General features: G+C 39.2%; 1 protein-coding gene across 1 annotated transcript; it reads left to right on the top strand.

Moving 5' to 3' along the window:
• The first annotated feature begins 10,397 nt into the window (after window positions 1-10,397).
• LOC124461463 (leucine-rich repeat protein 1-like) lies at window positions 10,398-12,030 on the top strand. Its single transcript, XM_047012990.1, has 2 exons — window positions 10,398-11,269; window positions 11,330-12,030. Exons 1-2 carry the CDS (start codon window positions 11,033-11,035, stop codon window positions 11,666-11,668), a joined length of 576 nt encoding a protein of 191 aa, XP_046868946.1. The 5' UTR covers window positions 10,398-11,032; the 3' UTR covers window positions 11,669-12,030.
• Window positions 12,031-23,804: the final 11,774 nt, after the last annotated feature.

Below are 23,804 nucleotides of genomic sequence, written 5' to 3'. Positions count from 1 at the left end.
TACTGTTGACTTTGATGGAAGGAAGAATGGAAGGGGAATGCATAATTCAGTTTTACTTAATATCGAACCAATTTAATAAATTTAATAATGCAGTCAAAGGAGCGGAGGTTCTCGCAAAAGGAGAATATTGCAAGTTCCTTCTAAAATTAATTCATTAGCATTTTATTACTGGGGAGCAACAGCAGCAGGCAACAAACCGACAAAAGATGCCAATGAAAATGTTGCAAATGAAGATTTCTTTGCCGAGTCGAGTCCTGTGTCCTGCTGTGCGCGCAGGTTCCTGGAGTTCCTTTGATGTGTAATTAAATCAATAATCATTTTCGTACTTAGTTAGTTAGTCGAAAGGAATCACAGGTGATACGCCATAAAATTGAGTGATGTAATCGTAAAGTCAAAACTGGAAAATATATATACAGCAAAAATACTTTAAAGAAACTTACTTTGCGCTTATTGTGAATGAATTTTAATCCAAATAAGATAATAATTTTACAACAAAGAAAAGAATGTCTTATTGTTAAATTCACGTGGTTCGATTGACTTTTTTTTATCGATATTTTACGAATACTTAAGCTGGGGAACTATCGATGGCACTATCGAGGTATCGAATATTTACCACCATCGATTGTTTTTGGCCACTATCGATAGTATAACATACATATGTAATAGTTACACAACAATTGAAAAGAAACGCTTGATGGAGTAAAATTTATGTTAAATGTTTTTCTTTGCTTTCTTTTAATTTTGGTTTTAAGAGTTGATCTCCATAAATTTAAAAGTCTGAAAACTAATATATGTTAATTTAATTTTAATTCAAACAAAATCAAAACAGGTAAATTTTTTTTTGATAATTAATGGTAAATATTTATATAACTTGAAAGGCTAAAACTATATAATTTTTGGTTATTAATATTAGGTTAAGCAAAATTGTATTCATTTTTTTGAAAATGATACTTATTGTAATTAAATTTTGCTCCTAAAACATTGAAAATATCGAATCACGCCACTATCGATAGTTTCCAAGCTCTAACAAATGCAACACTAAAAATTTGACCCGAGTGTGTTTCACGTTTTCTAACACTACTTTCTACGATTTTCCAAAACTGGATAATATTAATTGTGGTCAAGTAGGCGGCACTGGCACTAAAAGTTTTCGTTCGACCTCAGCTCACAATCGACTTCACTTGCTTCGCAGCAGTCAAAGGAACAAGTTCAACTTTTACTTCTTCTGGTCCTTCTCCTTTAAAGCATTTAAAAAATTAAAACGCTTTAATTTAATCCTTCTCCTTTAGAGCATTTAAAAATTTAAAAACGCTTTAATTTATTCCTTCTCCTTTAAAGCATTTAAAAATTTAAAACGCTTTAAAATATTCCTGCATCTTATGAACTGAGCGCTTTTCGGAATCATTAAGATGAAGTCGTTTCAGTCAGAAAACATTTATATTCCTTATTTGTTTTCTTTACGTCAGCATAAGATTTTAAATTTTTATTTTCCCGTCTAAATATAATAAAATAATTTTTCCTTAATCTTTACAATACCAAAATTACAAGATCCTCCACAACAGACACATCATATAAAATAGTCCGGATTTCATTTTGTTGTCTATCCACGGCGTTGGAATTACTTCATGGATTACTAAGTGTCGAAGTCAAAGGGGAACACATAAGCCATTTGACTTCCTTTCTTCCTGTGGGCGATCTGGCAAAAGTAATGCTTTTGATTAATTTTCCTCTATTACTTGTTTTTTTAATTTCCACTGTATTAATGATGCACTGAATTATACTTTTTTATATAAAGGTGGTAGACCTAACATTTTTTTTTTATATAAATATGCTCCCGACGCTCCTGCTCACGGCGCTCCTGCTCACGGCGCTCCTCCTCAAACGCTCCTGCTCACGGCGCTCCTGCTCACGGCGTTCCTGCTCACGACGCTCCTGCTCACGACGCTCCTGCTCACGACGCTCCTGCTCACGACATTCCAGCTCACGACATTCCAGCTCACGGCGCTCCTGCTCACGACGCTCCTGCTCACGACGGCGTTCCCAATGGAGACGTTCCCGCTCATGACGCTCCTGCTCACGAAGCTCCTGCTCACGACGCTCCTGCTCACGACGCTCCTGCTCACGACGCTCCTGCATTTGACGGCGTTCCCATTGGAGACGTTCCTGATGGATACGTTTCTGATGGAGACGTTCGCGATGTTGGCGCTCCCGCTCACGACGCTCCTCTTGACGGCGCTCCCGGTGATTCTCCTGCTGGGGACGCTGATTCATATGTGAATTGGCAACAATATAATCAGTCGGTGGTTGCTGCTCATAGTCATCGAAAAGCTGTTGCTGCCACTGCAGACGCTGTCGATTTTCACGAATTTCATCCTCCACTGGGATGAGGCTACTGTACAATTGACGAGTATTATATGGATTATACGAATTCTGATCATCCTGTCTGGCCCATTCGGGAATCTGTTGCTGCAGTGGATTGTTTGGTCGCTGTTGCATCTGTTCCAGTAGATCCAGCTCTCGGTCTTGATATTGACGGCGTTGTCGTTGCATTTGCTCATTTTGCTGCTGGCGATGTTACTCAATTTGCTGTTGTCGCTTCTCCTCCTCGTGGAGGTACTGCTGTCGCAGTTCCTCTTGATATTGTTGCAAATATCGCTCATTCTCGGTCGATTCCGGTGCCGATTGACGCAATCCCGCATCCACTTCGAATACAGGTTGATGTCTTCTATAATTCTTTATTTGCGTCATGCTTGCACTGCAGGCTGCGTCCAGGTTGCTATAGAGCTGTTCGGCCATCACGCCAGCCGAGTTCCGCGAGAATTGGGCCCTCTCAATTAATGCTGAAAATACCTGCACGTTCAATGTTTCGGACTTGTAGTATATACATTAGCAATTGCCCAGCTAGTTGACCTATAAAGACTTTCACTGACGAAAGTCAGGTCTATTACTGAGCCGAGTCCCGCTCTATTGAAGGTATTTTGGGATCCTACGTTAAGCAAAGCTATATCAAGTGTTGCAAATGCCTCTAAAAGTGCTCTCCCTTTGGCATTGGTTAGACTGCTACCCCATTCAACAGCCCAGGCGTTGAAGTCCCCAGCTATAATAACTGGGCTGCGGGTACGTGCGTCTGCTCGAGATCGTCTAAGGCATCACTGAAGCTTTGGATATTCAGACTTGGTGGCAAGTAGCAGCTGTAGACCCAGTGGCCGCTTATGTTTGCCCTGACATAGTGCTCCTTGTTTAGCATGGAACGCTGCAATAGTGATGGCGTTCCACAAGCCCAGATCGCTGCCTTCCCAGAAATACTGCAGGACCAGTTATTTCCAGTTCTGGCCTTAAAAGGTTCGCTTATAATGGCTATGTCTGTTCTAGACTCACCCACTGTCTGTGATAGCAGCTCATGGGCTGCCCAGCAATGATTTAGATTAAGCTGGATAAACTTAATCATCATTATTGTGGCTGCCAGCTACATGTGAGAGTGAAGTCAGTCCTTCTGCTGCACATAGAAAACATTTGGCCTCGTTACAGCAGTCCCGAATTTTATGACCGCTGGTTCCGCATTTTAAGCACCAGCCACTTCTGTCAACGTCGCTATTACATTTGGCAGCGACATGGCCAGTTTTTAGGCACTTGTAGAATCTAACTGGGGCATTATTAATTCTGATTCGGCACACTGACTATGCCACCGTAATCTTATTGGCCTTGAGGATTGTCTCTGCGGTTGTTACCGGAACATATATGAGCGCTTTCTGGGTATCACGGTATGATGGGCAGAGACTTTTGACAGCGCCTGGCTCTAGGTCAATTTTCAACTTGGTAGAAAAGGCTGCTACTATCTCTTCTACGGTTGTCTCGTTGTCTAGGTCCAGTATTTCCAGCCTTATATTATCTGTGAGAGCGCGAGTTTCGAACTTGGCGCCCAGCACATTGCCAATATCTTCTTTTAGCTTATGAAGGTTATCTGCTCTTCCCTTACTTAGCTCGAGGAGTAAGTCGCCATTCGCTGTGCGCCTCACCTTGGTAACATTTCCTCCAACGGCTTTAATTTTTTCATCTTGGCTTCTAGTTACCATTTTGAGCATATCGCTATATGAGACCCCTTCAGTGCTATGCAGAATAATAGCATCTGGTCTATGCTTTAACTGAGCCTTTCTTTTTGTTTTAGACTCCACAGTTTTCCATTCTGGTTGAACTTGGGGAGCTGAGGCTTTGTGACCTTGCTGTGCATTGTTCTGGGTCTTATTTGCCCGTGTACCTTTGTGAGAAGCTTTTCGGTCTGCCAATTTTGTCCTGCTGCTTTCTTGTGGTGTCCACTGTGTCTGCACATTCGTGGTATTCTCCATTTTTTTGAGGATTGCGAATGCTGAGAGTGCAGACTTGTTTAACGCAAAGACTTGCTGGGCTTGGTCCTTCATGTCATTATTTACATATGTATCTGGCGTTTCGCAGTGCTTTAGCTAGCTCACCTGACTTTTTCACCATTGACCGGAGTAGAATACCTAGGTCTTCGTTTTCGGGATCAACTGGTTCGCATATTGCGTTCATCTGATTCGGCTGCTGTGGGTCGGCATCTTCGTTGGGGCCGAGCGACCAAGCGGTTGGAGTTGACCATTGGCTCGGCTGATCTGGCGGTAGTAAAACCCGCCGGGCAGAAGCCCTTTGCCCATCCTCTTCGTACTCCATTTGACTGACCGGCATTGCCACAGCGGCAGGGGCCAATGCTGGCCGTTATCAATCTATAGATTCAGTAGATTCGAAATTTAGAAAATTTTAAAAAATTCCAACGATCGCCAAATGGTGCAGCCTGAAAGCATGCACCGCTTATGTACGCTGTTACGGGCTGTAAGCTTACAGGTCTGCTACCCGTATCAGCTGTGTCCGAATACGTTGACCAACACTGCTGAACAGCTGATGCTATCGAACTACGAAATATGAAGGTAAGCCAGGTGGAGTAGTGGCTCCCGATTGAGCCCGCAGGTGTTTGGGTACGTAGCACCACCCCTAACCGACTCTGGTTAACAATTGTGTATATTCTCAGGTCTCAGGAAGCTCCTTTATTTGACGAGATTTCGGAACGACTTGAACTACGCGACCGTACTTGGTGAGAAGAAAAACTGTGTGTCACCGCCTTGCATTGTGTGTGTGTGTATATGTCAGAGCCCGGCACTCATATCACCCGGGGGACGAACACGTTCGGCACCTCGTATGCGTGTAACCGAACGGCTGCCGAAGTCCTCACACAGAGGATGAGGGTTGATTTAGTTTCCCTCAGCATTTCGACGGAAGCAGATCTATGTCGCTTTGTTGAGAAAACACACATGAAAAATTGATCGCTGCTTTGTTTTCTCTATCTTTTTCTTGCATAAGATTATTGCTGCACTCGTTTTCTTGATTCGAGGCAGAATTTGATGAAGTTTAATTTTGCGCAGTGTAAAGCAACATACGCATACAAGCAAGTGCACACATACAACTAAACTTTTTTAGCGCTCTCTTTGTGCCGGGCCCCGGTATATGTGTTATGTATAAAAGGGCTGAGAGAGAACTTAGGGGTATGTATATACACTAATACATACCCAAGTGAAAAAATTTTTTCGATTGCCAGCCTCTTACATAAATGATTTTAGGTTATAACAACACAAAAATATTACATTGTCATTTATTTAAATAATTAGCTAGGAAATTGGCAATTTTCCGTGGCACACTAGTGAAGAGCCTTGAAACACTATTTTTAAGATTTATTTGGGCAATTAATTCCCACTTTTACTATATTTTTTTAACAATTTATAGCGGAGCTTTTTTCTTTGTTTTTTTTTTTTGTGTTGAGGCGAATTCTCAAACTAGCACCAATGGCCGACATGCCATTGGCTCCTTTATTGTTCTCATTCTAAGACCTTAGAATCTATAACAAGGGTCATTAAATACAGCAATTTACAATAAGTGCTGAAGGCATAATAAAGTGAAAAATGAATTAAGACTAGTCCAAAGTGGTCTAGAATATATATAATATCATGTAATTTGGAAATTTCTCACAGATTTATATTTGCGGCTAAGTTCATTAACATAACTTGAATCCAGACTGCACTGTAACTGGAGGCAGAGAGATGTCCAAATGTTAATTAACAGTGAGATACAAATGTCCAATAGAAATATTTTATGGGCGTGATTAAAAATTTGAAGATATTTTTAGGCATAATTATCTTCTATTAATTTGTGTCATCAGGCGTTTTTTTTTAAGATAAGGCGTTTGATCCGCCTGGCCTCAGTCTTTCGATTAAGGCCGCTTTATTTTCTATCCTTTCATCTTCTAGAGACAAACAATAGAAATTAAAAAATAGGGCCGTTACAGCAGCAGGGGAGGGACAATATAAAATAACTTATAAACTAGCTTAAATACTAACAATGAATGTATAATAATAAAATAGACAATAACATTTAGAATTTAGTGTTTTTTAGAGATAATTATGGCGTAAGTAGTTTTAAGTATTTAGCATAAGTAAGTATTAGTTTTTAGCAATAAGAATTTTAAATTTAATTTTCCGGTGCAAGGGGTCTTAATAGGGGGAATTAGGCGAGTGCAGAGGACACTAATAGAGGTAAGTAGAGAAGTGCATAGGGCGCTAGAGCGAGAAATGTAGGGAAACTGGCATTTTTTTGTAGTATTTTTAGGGCAACACTGGAGTGTTAGCGTTAGATTGCATATTCATTGTCTCATGCCCAAATTTTCTTTCCTTTTCATGATTCATTTGCCTTTCTTGCCGCTCTGGGCGCTGGTCAACGACAAATTTTGACAGTTCAGCCTTATAAAATGCACAGCCCCTATAGGTGGCTCTATGGCCATCTCCGCAGTTGCCACTCTTTGGAGATTGGCCATCAGGAGAGGCGCATTTGTCGGATTTGTGCTGGCCAGCACAGACGGAGCAGAGCGGGGGAAGGCAGCAGTACCTGGCTGTATGGCCAAAGAGGAGGCAGTTGTTGCATTGGGGAATCTCCCTTCGGCCCTTTGCCTCTCGACGAATTCCTCCTGGCTGCCTAGGACCTTAACTTTAAGTATTTCATCATGTTTGTCATTATGTTTGTTAATTTCAATTAAAAAGACATTCATTGGCCTCTTAGTTCTGTAGTTTGTTAGTCTTTTGATGTATTTTGTCTCAAATCCTAGCTTTTTCAGGTCACGACGGATAGCTTCGCATTCAGTGGAGTGGTGTAGATTCAAGATGGCAAGTCTAGCACCTCGTTCCCATCTGTGAGTAAAAAAGGCAAATTTGTTTGCCTCCAGGGTAGCTTTTATTTTGCCATAGGTGTCCATTGTTTTGGCCGTGATTTGAGTCAGGCCGTTACTCAGCCGGGCCAGGTGATAAAGGGAGAGAATTTCCAATTCTCTCTTTTTTTTACTTGTATGGCCGCAGTTGCAAAGCCAAGTGGTTGGCTCCCGAAGGAGTCAACCATCTTTTATTGTATTTCGCCCCCTATCAGGAAGCATATACAATTACAATAAAAACGAGCTTAGAAATAATTTACAATGGCTTATTAATAGTGTGAATGATTAATATATAAGACATAATGTTTGTTGGGTGTTACTGGTAGGACAACAAAAAAATTGTGGGAAATTGACATGGGAAATTTTTTACAGGCAAGTAAATAAATGCTCAAATAAAGGATCAAGAACAAGTTGCAAGCTGCAATAATTATAAAGAATATAGTATTTACAAATATTGTTCATTAATAGTGATTAGTATAATTGTTTCTTGCAGGTTATCAGTTCGAATCATATCGATTCATGGCGTCATTGCAGTTGGCAAAATCTTTGAGGCAGCGCTCTTATTGTCAGGAAAATTCCCTCTTATAGGCAAGAAGTGAGTAACATGTGTTGTTTTTTTTGTCATAGGCAAACATTTCGGCTTATTTCTGTCTCTCTTCTCGGATTGGACTATGTGAGACCCCAGAACAATGTATGCGTGCCCTTCAGCCCCAGTATTGGAGGTTTTGGGCCGTCAGGAGAGCTTGTTTGCCTGTGGAGTGGCAGCACAGTAGGCTAGCAATTGGTGCGCGGCACTGGAGAAGCATCTGTTCCATCTACAGGCTCGTTTGGAGGAAAATAACTAGGAGCGGGAGGGCCAAATCCCTTCGACCGCAATGTAGTGCTCGAGCAGGCATTGCTTGGATGATAGGTCCATATAGACTGCCTGCTGGCCAGGCCTGGTACAGGCTGGCTGAAAGCGGGAGGGCCAAGTCCCTTTAACCGCTGTATGGAGATTTTGTCAAGGTCAGCTGGCTGAAAGTCAGTAAGTAAAGAATTAGCAGTTTTTTGCACCTTCATGGGTGGTAATCTCTCATTATTTTTCGTTTCAGCTTCTATGCTACTTTCAATCTCATTCAGGAGCTCGTTTTCAACTCGCTCAAGATTTTTTGAGAGTTGGTCATCATTAAGGGTGAACCTTGAGTGGAGGCAGGACAAGTCGCTGGATTTGGATTGGCTGGCCCTTCAATCGCTCTTCTATGTACGCGCGATTTCGTGTGCCTCTTTTAAAATCTCGAAACAGGCCGTTGATCACGTGTCCTTCCATGCGCACAACAGGTTTGTTTAGTTTCGATTTTTCCTCCTTTTGTTTTTTGAGTTCGTTTCTCTCAATAATTTTTGGTATCTTAGGTGGCAATCGAATCTGATGAGAGATGGGGCGCCATCAAAATGGGCCGTCGCCTCCCGCATTGCATGCCGATCTAGATGAGTAGTTGGAGATTGCTGCTGCTGTGTGTCAACGGAAGATGAAGTCCGTAGCTGGGAGGCCTGTGCTGCTGGGTGGTGCTGCTGGACGACCATTTGATGCTGCTGCGTATCCATTTGCGGTGAGTATTGAATATTTGCTGTCATTGGTGGAGCTGGAATGTCAGATTGCTGCTGCTGAGTGTCAGCAAAAGATGAAGCCCGTAGCTGAGAGACTTGTGCTGCGGGCTGATGCTGCTGGCCAGCCAGTTGATGCTGATTCAGCTCCGCCAATAGCTGAAGATGTTGTATATTAGCTGCATTTTGAGGAACTGGAATAGTTTTCTGCCGTTGAGTGTCAGCAGAAGATGAGGCCCGTAGCTGGGAGGCCTGTGTTGCGGGCTGGTGCTGCTGACCAATAAGTTTATGCTGCTGCTGCGCCATAATTTGCTGTGAAGTTGCAGTTTGAGGAACTGGAGTCTGAGATTGCTGCTGCTGACTGTCAGCAGTGGTTGACGCCTGTTGCTAAGAGGCCTGTGCTGTGGGCTGGTGCTGCTGGCCATCTGATTGATGCTGCTGCTGCGTCGCCAATATCTGTAGATATTGTATATTTGCTGACATAGGAGGAGCTAGATTTGTGGATTGCTGCTGCTGTGTGTCGATAGGAGTTGACACCTGAAACTGACAGGCCTGTGCTGGAGGCTGACGCTGCTGTCCAACCACTTGATGCTGCTGCTGCATCGCTATTTGCTGTAGATGATGTATACTTGATGCAATTTGATGAACTGGAGTTGCTGTCTGCTGTTGTCGTGTGTTTGCAGGAGATGACGCCTGTAGCTGAGAGGCCTGTGCTGCGGTCTGGTGCTGCTGGCCAGCTGGTTGATGCAGCTGCTGCAACGCTAAATGCTGCAGGTGTTGTGTGTTTGCAGTACTTAGAGGAAACGTGGTTGTAGTTAGCTGTTGCTGGGTGCTATTTGTGGTAAGAAAGTTCTGTGTTGGTGCTGCACATTGCTGCTGGTTTGGCTGTTGAGTGAAATGAGGTGTATTTCGGACTGCTACCATTTTCTCTAGTTGAATAGAGTATCTAGGCCAGGAGAGCCTTGTAGGAGTAAAGGGTTTTTCCAGGATATTCCTTACTTCTACATTTGGGTGTTCTAGAATGGAGATAGCAAGCCAAGTCATATTTGAGTTCCATGGATTTAACATTATGTTTGTCGCGAATATAGGCATTTGTGCTGAATATATCCGAGTCAGTAATTTTTCTCAGCAGTTTGTTGTGCGTTCCACAGATTTTTTTGAATAGAGTTTCCGAAATAAGGCTGCCCCATACAGGAATAGCATACGTTAGAATGGGAACAATAATTTGCTTAAATATTGTGACTTTACATCTTGTGCTGAGGGAGCTCTTTTCGTCAACAAGCCATTTTAGGCGATGATAGAGGGTGGTGACTCCTAGATATTTATATTGATTAGCGTTTTTTATAGGTTTTTCATCGATTTTTATTAGGTAAGATCTTAGAGCAGGGGATATGTTTCGTTTTGTGTATAGGACACGAATAGTCTTATCATTATTTATCGTAAAGCACCATTTAGTTGACCATTTGGTGAATTCATTTAGGTATTTTTGCGTTTTCCTGATGGCCATGTAGGCATTTTTATCAGTAGATACGATTATAGTATCATCTGCGAACGTTGACAGTATGATGTCAGGGTTCTTCTTGGTTTCACCTGATACCATGAGGAAGTCGTGTTCAAAGATATAATCAGGAATTGGCATGCCAGACGAATAAACATTGAAGAGAAGGGGTCCCAGAACACTGCCCTGGGGTATTCCTGCAGTGATTTTGCCAATTCTGGAATATGTGTCATCTGTGCCCCTGACTGTGAACGATCTATCCTGCAGATAGCTTTCAAGAATCTTGAACAAGCAGTAAGGCAGGAGTTTGGCCAGTTTATTCAATAATCCTAAGTGCCACACTTTATCAAATTCAGTAATGTCTACAAATACAGCAGAGCTGTATTCTTTTTGTTCGAGTGATTTTTGTACTAACTGTGTGACCCTTGCGAGTTGGTGTTCAGTGCTGTGGTTTTTACGAAAGCCAAATTGATGGTTTGGAATTGCTTTGCGAAAAGTTGAATACAAATTATATTGTTCACACCAAAGATTAAAAAGGGCAACGTTACAAGGTCAAGGACAATATCCAAACTATTCACACGAAATACGTTTTGGATGGCAAAGCAACGATTGCTTTCAAGAAGCCCTCACTGAATCTGTTGACTAAATGTGATCCCATTCAGCTGAAGGGATTCCTGCAGACGCTTAAACTGGGTATGGAAGGCAAGGATGTCATCAATTTGAGACTAAATACAGTCACTGCCATGGCACAAAAATCAAAGTTACAGACGAAAATGGCTATAAATCGTCACAGTGACTATCCCATCAAGGTCTTTCCTCGATATCTACAATCCCTAACAATAGACAATACGCAATTGGTTAAATTGAGCTATCATATATGCTCCTTACGGAATCTAACCCACCTGGATGTATCCAACAATAAGTTGCGTAAGGTAAGGAAATAAATGAAAAGACAACTTTTAGCATCTTCAAAACTAAATTTAAATTTCCAGTTACCTGTTGAACTGGGGAGATTACACTTGAGCAAGCTCGTCCTCCATGACAATAATCTGGGTGAAATAGACGATTGGTCATTTCTAAATGGCAGCAAATTACGAGACTCCCTGCGCGAATTGGATTTATCGGCCAACGATTTGACATGTTTGCCTTTGCCTGTGGTCAAGTGCCACAAATTGGTTAACTTGAATCTCAATTACAATAATTTGACTCATCTACCCTTTGCCATACGTCGCCTGAGAAGATTACGCTCGCTTTACGTGTCGGAAAACAAATTAAAATCCCTGCCTGGCCTTTGCTTCCGATGCGGACGGAGCTTCAACTCATTCGCCTGAACCTCTCTGGCTTCAAGCTGTGGCCTAATATGAACTGCCAATCGATTCCCTGCAAGCCTTACTCATTAAACTAATTGCCGAGGCACCAAAATGTACCTGTGGCAAATTGTGCGATGCTTTAGACAAGAAGCACATTATCGAACGAGTTGGTCAACCGAAATTTGTAAATATTAAAAATATTACCTATAGTCGAGAGCATATGATCTATTCTGATGTTGTCATATGTGGCAACAATTGTAGTATATGCAACCAATGTAAGAACCTATTCTCAGCTCTGATATTAGCCTATTATGCCAATGTGCCAAACAAAAAGTGGAATTAATAATTAAATATTATGAATAAGTAAATGAAAGAAAAAGCTGATAGTACTGTGATCTTGTTAATCTGTTTATAATATCTTTTAGCTCAAAAATGCTTCTAATCTTAGAGTCTCCTGTTTAGATTAACTTGGGATTTTGACCAGATGACTACCTATTGGATAAATGGAACTCAAGAACTTGAAATCAATTGGAATTGAAGAACATCACTCATCTTTATTTGGATCAACACGCAATTAATCACAACTGAAAGGGCTTAAGGACTACAGGGCAACCTTCATCTTAAATAAATAGAAACGAAGATTTATTGTCATTATTCTTGAAGGAGGTATACATGTTTGTAGGAATGAAATCCTACATGAAATTGTAGGAAATCGGAATAATCTGCGAAAAGGTCCGAATTGTAAACAAATCTAGTACACTTAATTGATTTTTTGATATATAACAAATCCAATCCATGTATATTGGAAGTTGATTAGTTATTTGCCAATTAATCTATCTCAAATACTCTTGTTCATTGTTTCATCTCTACTAAATTAGAACTCTCTCCATTAAACATAATGTTTAAAGGTTGATTCATTGGGAAAACCTGAAAGGGAGGGTGCCTGAAAGGTTTTGATACAACGAATAATTACGAAAATTTTCAATTTAAGTGAATTTCAAAAATTTAAGAAAGGGAACTAAGGCAATTCTTTTGCCCTACACACACACATACACATATGACCATATAAAGACATTCACACACACGTCTACATCCCTTCCTGACTACACCTTCCTCCCCCGCCTTCTGTCCCTACGCAATCGTTTTTATCCTTATCATTCTGTATTTCTTGCCTATATATGGCTTACTTTTGGTTTCCTTTTGGGTTGCTTCTATGTTTTTTCATGTTAAGAGAGCACAGCTCGTTGTTTTTATTATTAAAAGCTGTGTGGCGTATGTGACTTGCATAAATGTGTGTGTTTTTTTTTGTTCTCTGTGAGTTTTTCTTTATCTGAGCTCACGAGCTTTTCCTTTTTTGCTATCATTTTGCTTTTTACTTCCACTTTTTCTCTCTGTCTGTTTATCAAAATCACAAAACTTCTGGACACTTTTTTAAATAAGCATAAAAGAATGACACACTAACATCCAACACACACACCACACACATGACACATACTCACTACCTCCCCACTACTGCCTCTTTCTCAGCTGGGGAATTGGCTTGGTTTTGACTGAGAGGAAACGAAGAGAAGGGAGAGCGGAGATTCGTAAGTATAAAAAATGTTTATCTCAACTTGGGCCCAAATCCAATTTTGACTGGCATTTAAGTGTCTATAACTGACTATGCAGATCTGCGGCTTAAGTTTCGCGTTCATTTCAGCATTTGATTCACTTGTTTTGTGTAACATTTTATTTAAACGTAAGAAACGTCTTGTATTTCCACAATTAATTTTTTAGAACCTAAAAGAGTTGGAAGTAATTTTAAGACTGATACACAGTTGATATCTTGTTGGCCCTTTAAACTTGAAGCTATTATTTGAATTTGTGAATTAATTTTATTTGTTATAAATTTTCAATAGGCAATTTGCATGCACACTTAAAATAGTCTTTAGTTGTGTCTTCCGTATATTTTTTCGTACCCATATTTTTACAGCTCATTGAAAACCATAAAGATTTTAGGCAAATATTTTGGCTCTTAAAATTTCATTTTTTATTCCCACTGCAAGGCTTAAAAATCAACAATCAACATCTTTTACCCTGTAAAACAAAGTATATTGAAATTATAAAGAAACAAGCTCGATGTTATACATAAGTAAATTGAATAATGCCATTATAATTCTGCGACTTTTGATACTTAATAGAACTTTGCTCGTTGTTTACTCATAATTATTAGCTTAAAGCTACTAAGAATTTCTTACAGGGTATAGAGACTTCGATAAGGCCAGGGATATATTGATTCCCCTCTGGTTTTTCTGATATATTTTATATACCCATAAAGGTATAAAACCATATATTTTTTATTCTTCCTTATTATCTCTTAACTCCAAAATATAAAAAATTTGAAACGTAACCAAAAATTTGTTACAAATCAAATTCTAAATTCCAAATTTTCGATATTATTTTGTATTTTTTCCGAAAATTTTATTGGCTTGCTCCAAAAACTGCATTTCATTTTTTGCTTTTTAACCTTTCAAGATATTTCGAAATGTGAGCTTAGCTCTACCTTTTACAAGTTTATCATTGCAATATACATATATATCATATATATATTTTTTAGAAATCTAAAGGCTAAATATGATTTTATTTTGTTTTTTATATGGCCATATCCTATGCTATATTGTTATGTCTGAGAGTTGATTATTTGCCTTACTTCTACCTGTTGTGGTCTGGTTCCTTCTCCTTTTAACCAAATATCTGTGCATTTCATTAGCTGCAAAAATTGTATCTTTTGAGTTTAGGTAAACAAAATCAAATTCTAGGACTAGGAAATTGCTTTTGCCGACTTCCGGCCCGGTGGTAGTGGTTCGGTTGGTGCCCTTTCATTTGATGCTCTGCTCTTGCCCTTCACTCACTACTCTATAATGTAGTTAAATATTTGTCTAATATTTGTCAACTATTTCAAATACAATTTCAATTTCAGTGTTTAGACAAAAAGGTGATAAAAATTTAAATATTTACTGTTGACTTTGATGGAAGGAAGAATGGAAGGGGAATGCATAATTCAGTTTTACTTAATTTCGAACCAATTTAATACTCTTATTCATTAAATTTAATGCAGTCAAAGGAGCGGAGGTTCTCGCAAAAGGAGAATATTGCAAAGTTCCTTCTAAAATTAATTCATTAGCATTTTATTACTGGGGAGCAACAGCAGCAGGCAACAAACCGACAAAAGATGCCAATGAAAATGTTGCAAATGAAGATTCCTTTGCCGAGTCGAGTCCTGTGCCTGCTGCTGGTAAGTTTATTAGTTAGTCGAAAGGAATCATCCAGGTGATACGCCATAAAATTGAATGATGTAATCGTAAAGTCAAAACTGGAACTAAATATATATACAGCAAAAATACTTTAAGAAACATACTTTGCGCTTATTGTGAATGAATTTTAATCCAAATAAGATAATAATTTACAACAAAGAAAAGAATGTCTTATTGTTAAATTCACGTGGTTCGATTGACTTTTTTTTTTATCGATATTTTACGAATACTTAAGCTGGGGAACTATCGATGGCACTATCGAGGTATCGAATATTTACCACCATCGATTGTTTTTGGCCACTATCGATAGTATAACATACATATGTAATAGTTACACAACAATTGAAAAGAAACGCTTGGATGGAGTTAAATTTATGTTAAATGTTTTTCTTTGCTTTCTTTTAATTTTGGTTTTAAGAGTTGATCTCCATAAATTTAAAAGTCTGAAAACTAATATATGTTAATTTAATTTTAATTCAAACAAAATCAAAACAGGTAAATTTTTTTTGATAATTAATTGGTAAATATTTATATAACTTGAAAGGCTAAAACTATATAATTTTGGTTATTAATATTAGGTTAAGCAAAATTGCATTCATTTTTTTTGAAAATGATACTTATTGTAATTAAATTTTGCTCCTAAAACATTGAAAATATCGAATCACGCCACTATCGATAGTTTCCAAGCTCTAACAAATGCAACACTAAAAATTTGACCCGAGTGTGTTTCACGTTTTCCAACACTACTTTCTACGATTTTCCAAAACTGGATAATATTAATTGTGGTCAAGTAGGCGGCACTGGCACTAAAAGTTTTCGTTCGACCTCAGCTCACAATCGACTTCACTTGCTTCGCAGCAGTCAAACGAACAAGTTCAACTTTTTACTTCTTTCTCCCTGGTCTTTCTCCTTTAAAGCATTTAAAAATTTAAAACGCTTTAATTTAATCCTTCTCCTTTAAAGAATTTAAAAATTTAAAACGCTTTAATTTATTCCTTCTCCTTTAAAGCATTTAAAAATTTAAAACGCTTTAAAATATTCCTGCATCTTATGAACTGAGCGCTTTTCGGAATCATTAAGATGAAGTCGTTTCAGTCAGAAAACATTTATATTCCTTCTTTGTTTTCTTTACGTCAGCATAAGATTTTAAAATTTTATTTTCCCGTCTAAATATAATAAAATTATTTTTCCTTAATCTTTACAATACCAAAATTACAAGATCCTCCACAACAGACACATCATATAAAGTAGTCCGGATTTCATTTTGTTGTCTATCCACGGCGTTGGAATTACTTCATGGATTACTGAGTGTCGAAGTCAAAGGGGAACACATAAGCCATTTGACTTCCTTTCTTCCTATGGGCGATCTGGCAAAAGTAATGCTTTTGATTAATTTTCCTCTATTACTTGTTTTTTTAATTTCCACTGTATTAATGATGCACTGAATTATACTTTTTTATATAAAGGCAACTGTACAATTGACGTGTATTATATGGATTATACGAATTCTGATCATCCTGTCTGGCCCATTCGGGAATCTGTTGCTGCAGTGGATTGTTTGGTCGCTGTTGCATCTGTTCCAGTAGATCCAGCTCTCGGTCTTGATATTGACGGCGTTGTCGTAGCATTTGCTCATTTTGCTGCTGGCGATGTTGCTCAATTTGCTGTTGTCGCTTCTCCTCCTCCTGGAGGTACTGCTGTCGCAGTTCCTCTTGATATTGTTGCAAATATCGCTTATTCTCGGTCGATTCCGGTGCCGATTGACGCAATCCCGCATCCACTTCGAATACATGTTGATGATGTCTTCTATAATTCTTTATTTGCGTCATGCTTGCACTGCAGGCTGCGTCCAGGTTGCTATAGAGCTGTTCGGCCACCACGCCAGCCCAGTTCCGCGAGAATTGGGCCCTCTCAATTAATGCTGAAAATACCTGCACGTTCAATGTTTCGGACTTGTAGCCTTTATCGATGCTAGGAAGTCTTGCAGGTGCAAGTTGTGCTTCCCCGACCGAAAAATGTATGGCTTCATGGTCGCTTGCAGTATATACATTAGCAATTGCCCAGCTAGTTGACCTATAAAGACTTTCACTGACGAAAGTCAGGTCTATTACTGAGCCGAGTCCCGCTCTATTGAAGGTATTTTGGGATCCTACGTTAAGCAAAGCTATATCAAGTGTTGCAAATGCCTCTAAAAGTGCTCTCCCTTTGGCATTGGTTAGACTGCTACCCCATTCAACAGCCCAGGCGTTGAAGTCCCCAGCTATAATAACTGGGCTGCGGGTACGTGCGTCTGCTCGAGATCGTCTAAGGCATCACTGAAGCTTTGGATATTCAGACTTGGTGGCAAGTAGCAGCTGTAGACCCAGTGGCCGCTTATGTTTGCCCTGACATAGTGCTCCTTGTTTAGCACGGAACGCTGCAATAGTGATGGCGTTCCACAAGCCCAGATCGCTGCCTTCCCAGAAATACTGCAGGACCAGTTATTTCCAGTTCTGGCCTTAAAAGGTTCGCTTATAATGGCTATGTCTGTTCTAGACTCACCCACTGTCTGTGATAGCAGCTCATGGGCTGCCCAGCAATGATTTAGATTAAGCTGGATAAACTTAATCATCATTATTGTGGCTGCCAGCTACATGTGAGAGTGAAGTCAGTCCTTCTGCTGCACATAGAAAACATTTGGCCTCGTTACAGCAGTCCCGAATTTTATGACCGCTGGTTCCGCATTTTAAGCACCAGCCACTTCTGTCAACGTCGCTATTACATTTGGCAGCGACATGGCCAGTTTTTAGGCACTTGTAGAATCTAACTGGGGCATTATTAATTCTGATTCGGCACACTGACTATGCCACCGTAATCTTATTGGCCTTGAGGATTGTCTCTGCGGTTGTTGCCGGAACATATATGAGCGCTTTCTGGGTATCACGGTATGATGGGCAGAGACTTTTGACAGCGCCTGGCTCTAGGTCAATTTTCAACTTGGTAGAAAAGGCTGCTACTATCTCTTCTACGGTTGTCTCGTTGTCTAGGTCCAGTATTTCCAGCCTTATATTATCTGTGAGAGCGCGAGTTTCGAACTTGGCGCCCAGAACATTGCCAATATCTTCTTTTAGCTTATGAAGGTTATCTGCTCTTCCCTTACTTAGCTCGAGGAGTAAGTCGCCATTCGCTGTGCGCCTCACCTTGGTAACATTTCCTCCAACGGCTTTAATTTTTTCATCTTGGCTTCTAGTTACCATTTTGAGCATATCGCTATATGAGACCCCTTCAGTGCTATGCAGAATAATAGCATCTGGTCTATGCTTTAACTGAGCCTTTCTTTTTGTTTTAGACTCCACAGTTTTCCATTCTGGTTGAACTTGGGGAGCTGAGGCTTTGTGACCTTGCTGTGCATTGTTCTGGGTCTTATTTGCCCGTGTACCTTTGTGAGAAGCTTTTCGGTCTGCCAATTTTGTCCTGCTGCTTTCTTGTGGTGTCCACTGTGTCTGCACATACGTGGTATTCTCCATTTTTTTGAGGATTGCGAATGCTGAGAGTGCAGACTTGTTAAACGCAGACTTGCTGGGCTTGGTCCTTCATGTCATTATTTACATGGCGTTTCGCAGTGCTTTAGCTAGCTCACCTGACTTTTTCACCATTGACCGGAGTAGAATACCTAGGTCTTCGTTTTCGGGATCAACTGGTTCGCATATTGCGTTCATCTGATTCGGCTGCTGTGGGTCGGCATCTTCGTTGGGGCCGAGCGACCAAGCGGTTGGAGTTGACCATTGGCTCGGCTGATCTGGCGGTAGTAAAACCCGCCGGGCAGAAGCCCTTTGCCCATCCTCTTCGTACTCCATTTGACTGACCGGCATTGCCACAGCGGCAGGGGCCAATGCTGGCCGTTATCAATCTATAGATTCAGTAGACTCGAAATTTAGAAAATTTTAAAAATTCCAACGATCGCCAAATGGTGCAGCCTGAAAGCATGCACCGCTTATGTACGCTGTTACGGGCTGTAAGCTTACAGGTCTGCTACCCGTATCAGCTGTGTCCGAATACGTTGACCAACACTGCTGAACAGCTGATGCTATCGAACTACGAAATATGAAGGTAAGCGAGGTGGAGTAGTGGCTCCCGATTGAGCCCGCAGGTGTTTGGGTACGTAGCACCACCCCTAACCGACTCTGGTTAACAATTGTGTATATTCTCAGGTCTCAGGAAGCTCCTTTATTTGACGAGATTTCGGAACGACTTGAACTACGCGACCGTACTTGGTGAGAAGAAAAACTGTGTGTCACCGCCTTCCATAGTGTGTGTGTGTATATGTGTTATGTATAAAAGGGCTGAGAGAGAACTTAGGGGTATGTATATACACTAATACATACCCAAGTGAAAAAATTTTTTCGTTTTTTCCGAAAATTTTATTGGCTTGCTCCAAAAAACTGCATTTTCATTTTTTGCTTTTTTAACCTTTCAAGATATTTCGAAATGTGAGCTTAGCTCTACCTTTTACAAGTTTATCATTGCAATATACATATATATCATATATATATTTTTAGAAATCTAAAGGCTAAATATGATTTTATTTTGTTTTTTATATGGCCATATCCTATGCTATATTGTTATGTCTGAGAGTTGATTATTTGCCTTACTTCTACCTGTTGTGGTCTGGTTCCTTCTCCTTTTAACCAAATATCTGTGCATTTCATTAGCTGCAAAAATTGTATCTTTTGAGTTTAGGTAAACAAAATCAAATTCTAGGACTAGGAAATTGCTTTTGCCGACTTCCGGCCCGGTGGTAGTGGTTCGGTTGGTGCCCTTTCATTTGATGCTCTGCTCTTGCCTTCACTCACTACTCTATAATGTAGTTAAATATTTGTCTAATATTTGTCAACTATTTCAAATACAATTTCAATTTCAGTGTTTAGACAAAAAGGTGATAAAAATTTAAATATTTACTGTTGACTTTGATGGAAGGAAGAATGGAAGGGGAATGCATAATTCAGTTTTACTTAATTTCGAACCAATTTAATACTCTTATTCATTAAATTTAATGCAGTCAAAGGAGCGGAGGTTCTCGCAAAAGGAGAATATTGCAAAGTTCCTTCTAAAATTAATTCATTAGCATTTTATTACTGGGGAGCAACAGCAGCAGGCAACAAACCGACAAAAGATGCCAATGAAAATGTTGCAAATGAAGATTCCTTTGCCGAGTCGAGTCCTGTGCCTGCTGCTGGTAAGTGTATTAGTTAGTCGAAAGGAATCATCCAGGTGATACGCCATAAAATTGAATGATGTAATCGTAAAGTCAAAACTGGAACTAAATATATATACAGCAAAAATACTTTAAGAAACATACTTTGCGCTTATTGTGAATGAATTTTAATCCAAATAAGATAATAATTTTACAACAAAGAAAAGAATGTCTTATTGTTAAATTCACGTGGTTCGATTGACTTTTTTTTTATCGATATTTTACGAATACTTAAGCTGGGGAACTATCGATGGCACTATCGAGGTATCGAATATTTACCACCATCGATTGTTTTTGGCCACTATCGATAGTATAACATACATATGTAATAGTTACACAACAATTGAAAAGAAACGCTTGGATGGAGTTAAATTTATGTTAAATGTTTTTCTTTGCTTTCTTTTAATTTTGGTTTTAAGAGTTGATCTCCATAAATTTAAAAGTCTGAAAACTAATATATGTTAATTTAATTTTAATTCAAACAAAATCAAAACAGGTAAATTTTTTTTTGATAATTAATTGGTTATATAACTTGAAAGGCTAAAACTATATAATTTTGGTTATTAATATTAGGTTAAGCAAAATTGCATTCATTTTTTTTGAAAATGATACTTATTGTAATTAAATTTTGCTCCTAAAACATTGAAAATATCGAATCACGCCACTATCGATAGTTTCCAAGCTCTAACAAATGCAACACTAAAAATTTGACCCGAGTGTGTTTCACGTTTTCCAACACTACTTTCTACGATTTTCCAAACTGGATAATATTAATTGTGGTCAAGTAGGCGGCACTGGCACTAAAAGTTTTCGTTCGACCTCAGCTCACAATCGACTTCACTTGCTTCGCAGCAGTCAAACGAACAAGTTCAACTTTTTACTTCTTTCTCCCTGGTCTTTCTCCTTTAAAGCATTTAAAAATTTAAAACGCTTTAATTTAATCCTTCTCCTTTAAAGAATTTAAAAATTTAAAACGCTTTAATTTATTCCTTCTCCTTTAAAGCATTTAAAAATTTAAAACGCTTTAAAATAGCTTTAAAATATGCTATCGAACTACGAAATATGAAGGTAAGCGAGGTGGAGTAGTGGCTCCCGATTGAGCCCGCAGGTGTTTGGGTACGTAGCACCACCCCTAACCGACTCTGGTTAACAATTGTGTATATTCTCAGGTCTCAGGAAGCTCCTTTATTTGACGAGATTTCGGAACGACTTGAACTACGCGACCGTACTTGGTGAGAAGAAAAACTGTGTGTCACCGCCTTCCATAGTGTGTGTGTGTATATGTGTTATGTATAAAAGGGCTGAGAGAACTTAGGGGTATGTATATACACTTATACATACCCAAGTGAAAAAATTTTTTCGATTGCCAGCCTCTTACATAAATCATTTTAGGTTATAACAACACAAAAAATATTACATTGTCATTTATTTAAATAATTAGCTAGGAAATTGGCAATTTTCCGTGCACACTAGTGAAGAGCCTTGAAACACTATTTTTAAGATTTATTTGGGCAATTAATTCCCACTTTTACTATATTTTTTTAACAATTTATAGCGGAGCTTTTTTCTTTGTTTTTTTTTTTTGTGTTGAGGCGAATTCTCAAACTAGCACCAATGGCCGACATGCCATTGGCTCCTTTATTGTTCTCATTCTAAGACCTTAGAATCTATAACAAGGGTCATTAAATACAGCAATTTACAATAAGTGCTGAAGGCATAATAAAGTGAAAAATGAATTAAGACTAGTCCAAAGTGGTCTAGAATATATATAATATCATGTAATTTGGAAATTTCTCACAGATTTATATTTGCGGCTAAGTTCATTAACATAACTTGAATCCAGACTGTACTGTAACTGGAGGCAGAGAGATGTCCAAATGTTAATTAACAGTGAGATATAAATGTCCAATAGAAATATTTTATGGACGTGATTGAAAATTTTAGGATATTTTTAGGCATAATTATCTTCTATTAATTTGTGTCATCAGGCGTTTTTTTTTTTAAGATAAGGCGTTTGATCCGCCTGGCCTAAGTCTTTCGATTAAGGCCGCTTTATTTCTATCCTTTCATCTTCTAGAGACAAACAAAAGAAATTAAAAATAGGGCCGTTACAGCAGCAGGGGAGGGACAATATAAATAACTTATAAACTAGCTTAAATACTAACAATGAATGTATAATAATAAAATAGACAATGACATTTAGAATTTAGTGTTTTTTAGAGATAATTATGGCGTAAGTAGTTTTAAGTATTTAGCATAAGTAAGTATTAGTTTTTAGCAATAAGAATTTTAAATTTAATTTTCCGGTGCAAGGGGTCTTAATAGGGGGAATTAGGCGAGTGCAGAGGACACTAATAGAGGTAAGTAGAGAAGTGCATAGGGCGCTAGAGCGAGAAATGTAGGGAAACTGGCATTTTTTGTGGTATTTTTAGGGCAACACTGGAGTGAGTGCTCATTATTGCGTGTGCGCTCACTGTTGCTGCTCAATACTTATTCGATAAGAAATCGATACAGCAACAGGTGGCGGCGCATGTGGCTGAAAAGAGAAGGCGATATATGTATTTCCAAAATGTAAACAAACAATTAGAAAAATGTGACACAAGTATAAAAATTGACAATAAGATTAACCAATATTGGAAATTATAAATTAATTATTATTATTTTACAGGAACATGGCTGCTGAATCATCACTGGAGACCTCCACCGACGACAGAGTAAAGCTGTTAGGACGGGAACAGCTGCTTGCAGGTAAGTATTTTTTAGGTTGATGTTTTTGCTTATTTTTATTTTCAGGTCGAGGTACTTACCTAGACTCCATGGGATGCAGGTGGCCGCGTTGAGTTTTTAGGTGAGTATTGTTGGCTTTTAGTTTTTCCAATATTTGTAGTTAAATTTAACTTTGTTTTTTCTCCGTTTCAGGTGCGTCTGGAATAGAAGAATGTGTTGCGGCTGGCGGCATTTGTATGGCAGGTGAATAATTGGTTGGTTTAGTAGTATTTTTTAACATTTTTATATTTTTTTCAGGTACAGGTGCAGCTTTATGACGTTTAGGACCAGGTGACGGGCCAAGTGATGCAGCACAAGAAGCAGGAGCAGCTCAGTTGGATCCGCAAGCGACTGGGGCTCGATTTTAGATATGTATTTAGTTATTTTAACTTGTTTCTTTGTTGATTTTTTGTTATTTTCAGGCGCAGCCTTGGGTAGAGGGCCAGAAGGACCAGCTGGTGTTGCTGCAGGTGACTGAAGAGGATTTGCAGGTAAGCTCACGTGATTATTGAGAGATTTTTCTGACGATTTGTGTTTTTTTCCAGGTGCAGGCGCTAGTGAAGGACGAGATGGACCAGGAGTTTGGCCAGATTTAGCACGAAGATTTGCACGCGATGCTACTGACGGCATTTGCATGGCAGGTGAGTATTTGTTGATTTAGTAGCATTTTTTAACATCTGGCTTTTATCGTTCGTGAGACGACAAGTTTATCTATTTGCTTTGAGTACCTAGGCCATGGCAACGTTTAGGGATAAATGGCTTTAGATAAAGTTTTTCAATTTCTTTGTTCTCATGGTCAGACATGGAGTTAAAGAATCTTAGGCAAGCGTCATTGTATATAGTTTCTAGAGGTTTGGCGTAATGT

This window comes from Drosophila willistoni, unplaced genomic scaffold (assembly GCF_018902025.1).
Source record: "Drosophila willistoni isolate 14030-0811.24 unplaced genomic scaffold, UCI_dwil_1.1 Seg493, whole genome shotgun sequence".
NCBI lineage: Eukaryota > Metazoa > Arthropoda > Insecta > Diptera > Drosophilidae > Drosophila > Drosophila willistoni.
Note: the sequence above shows the minus strand (reverse complement) of the source record. Positions and strands in the feature narration are given on the sequence as shown.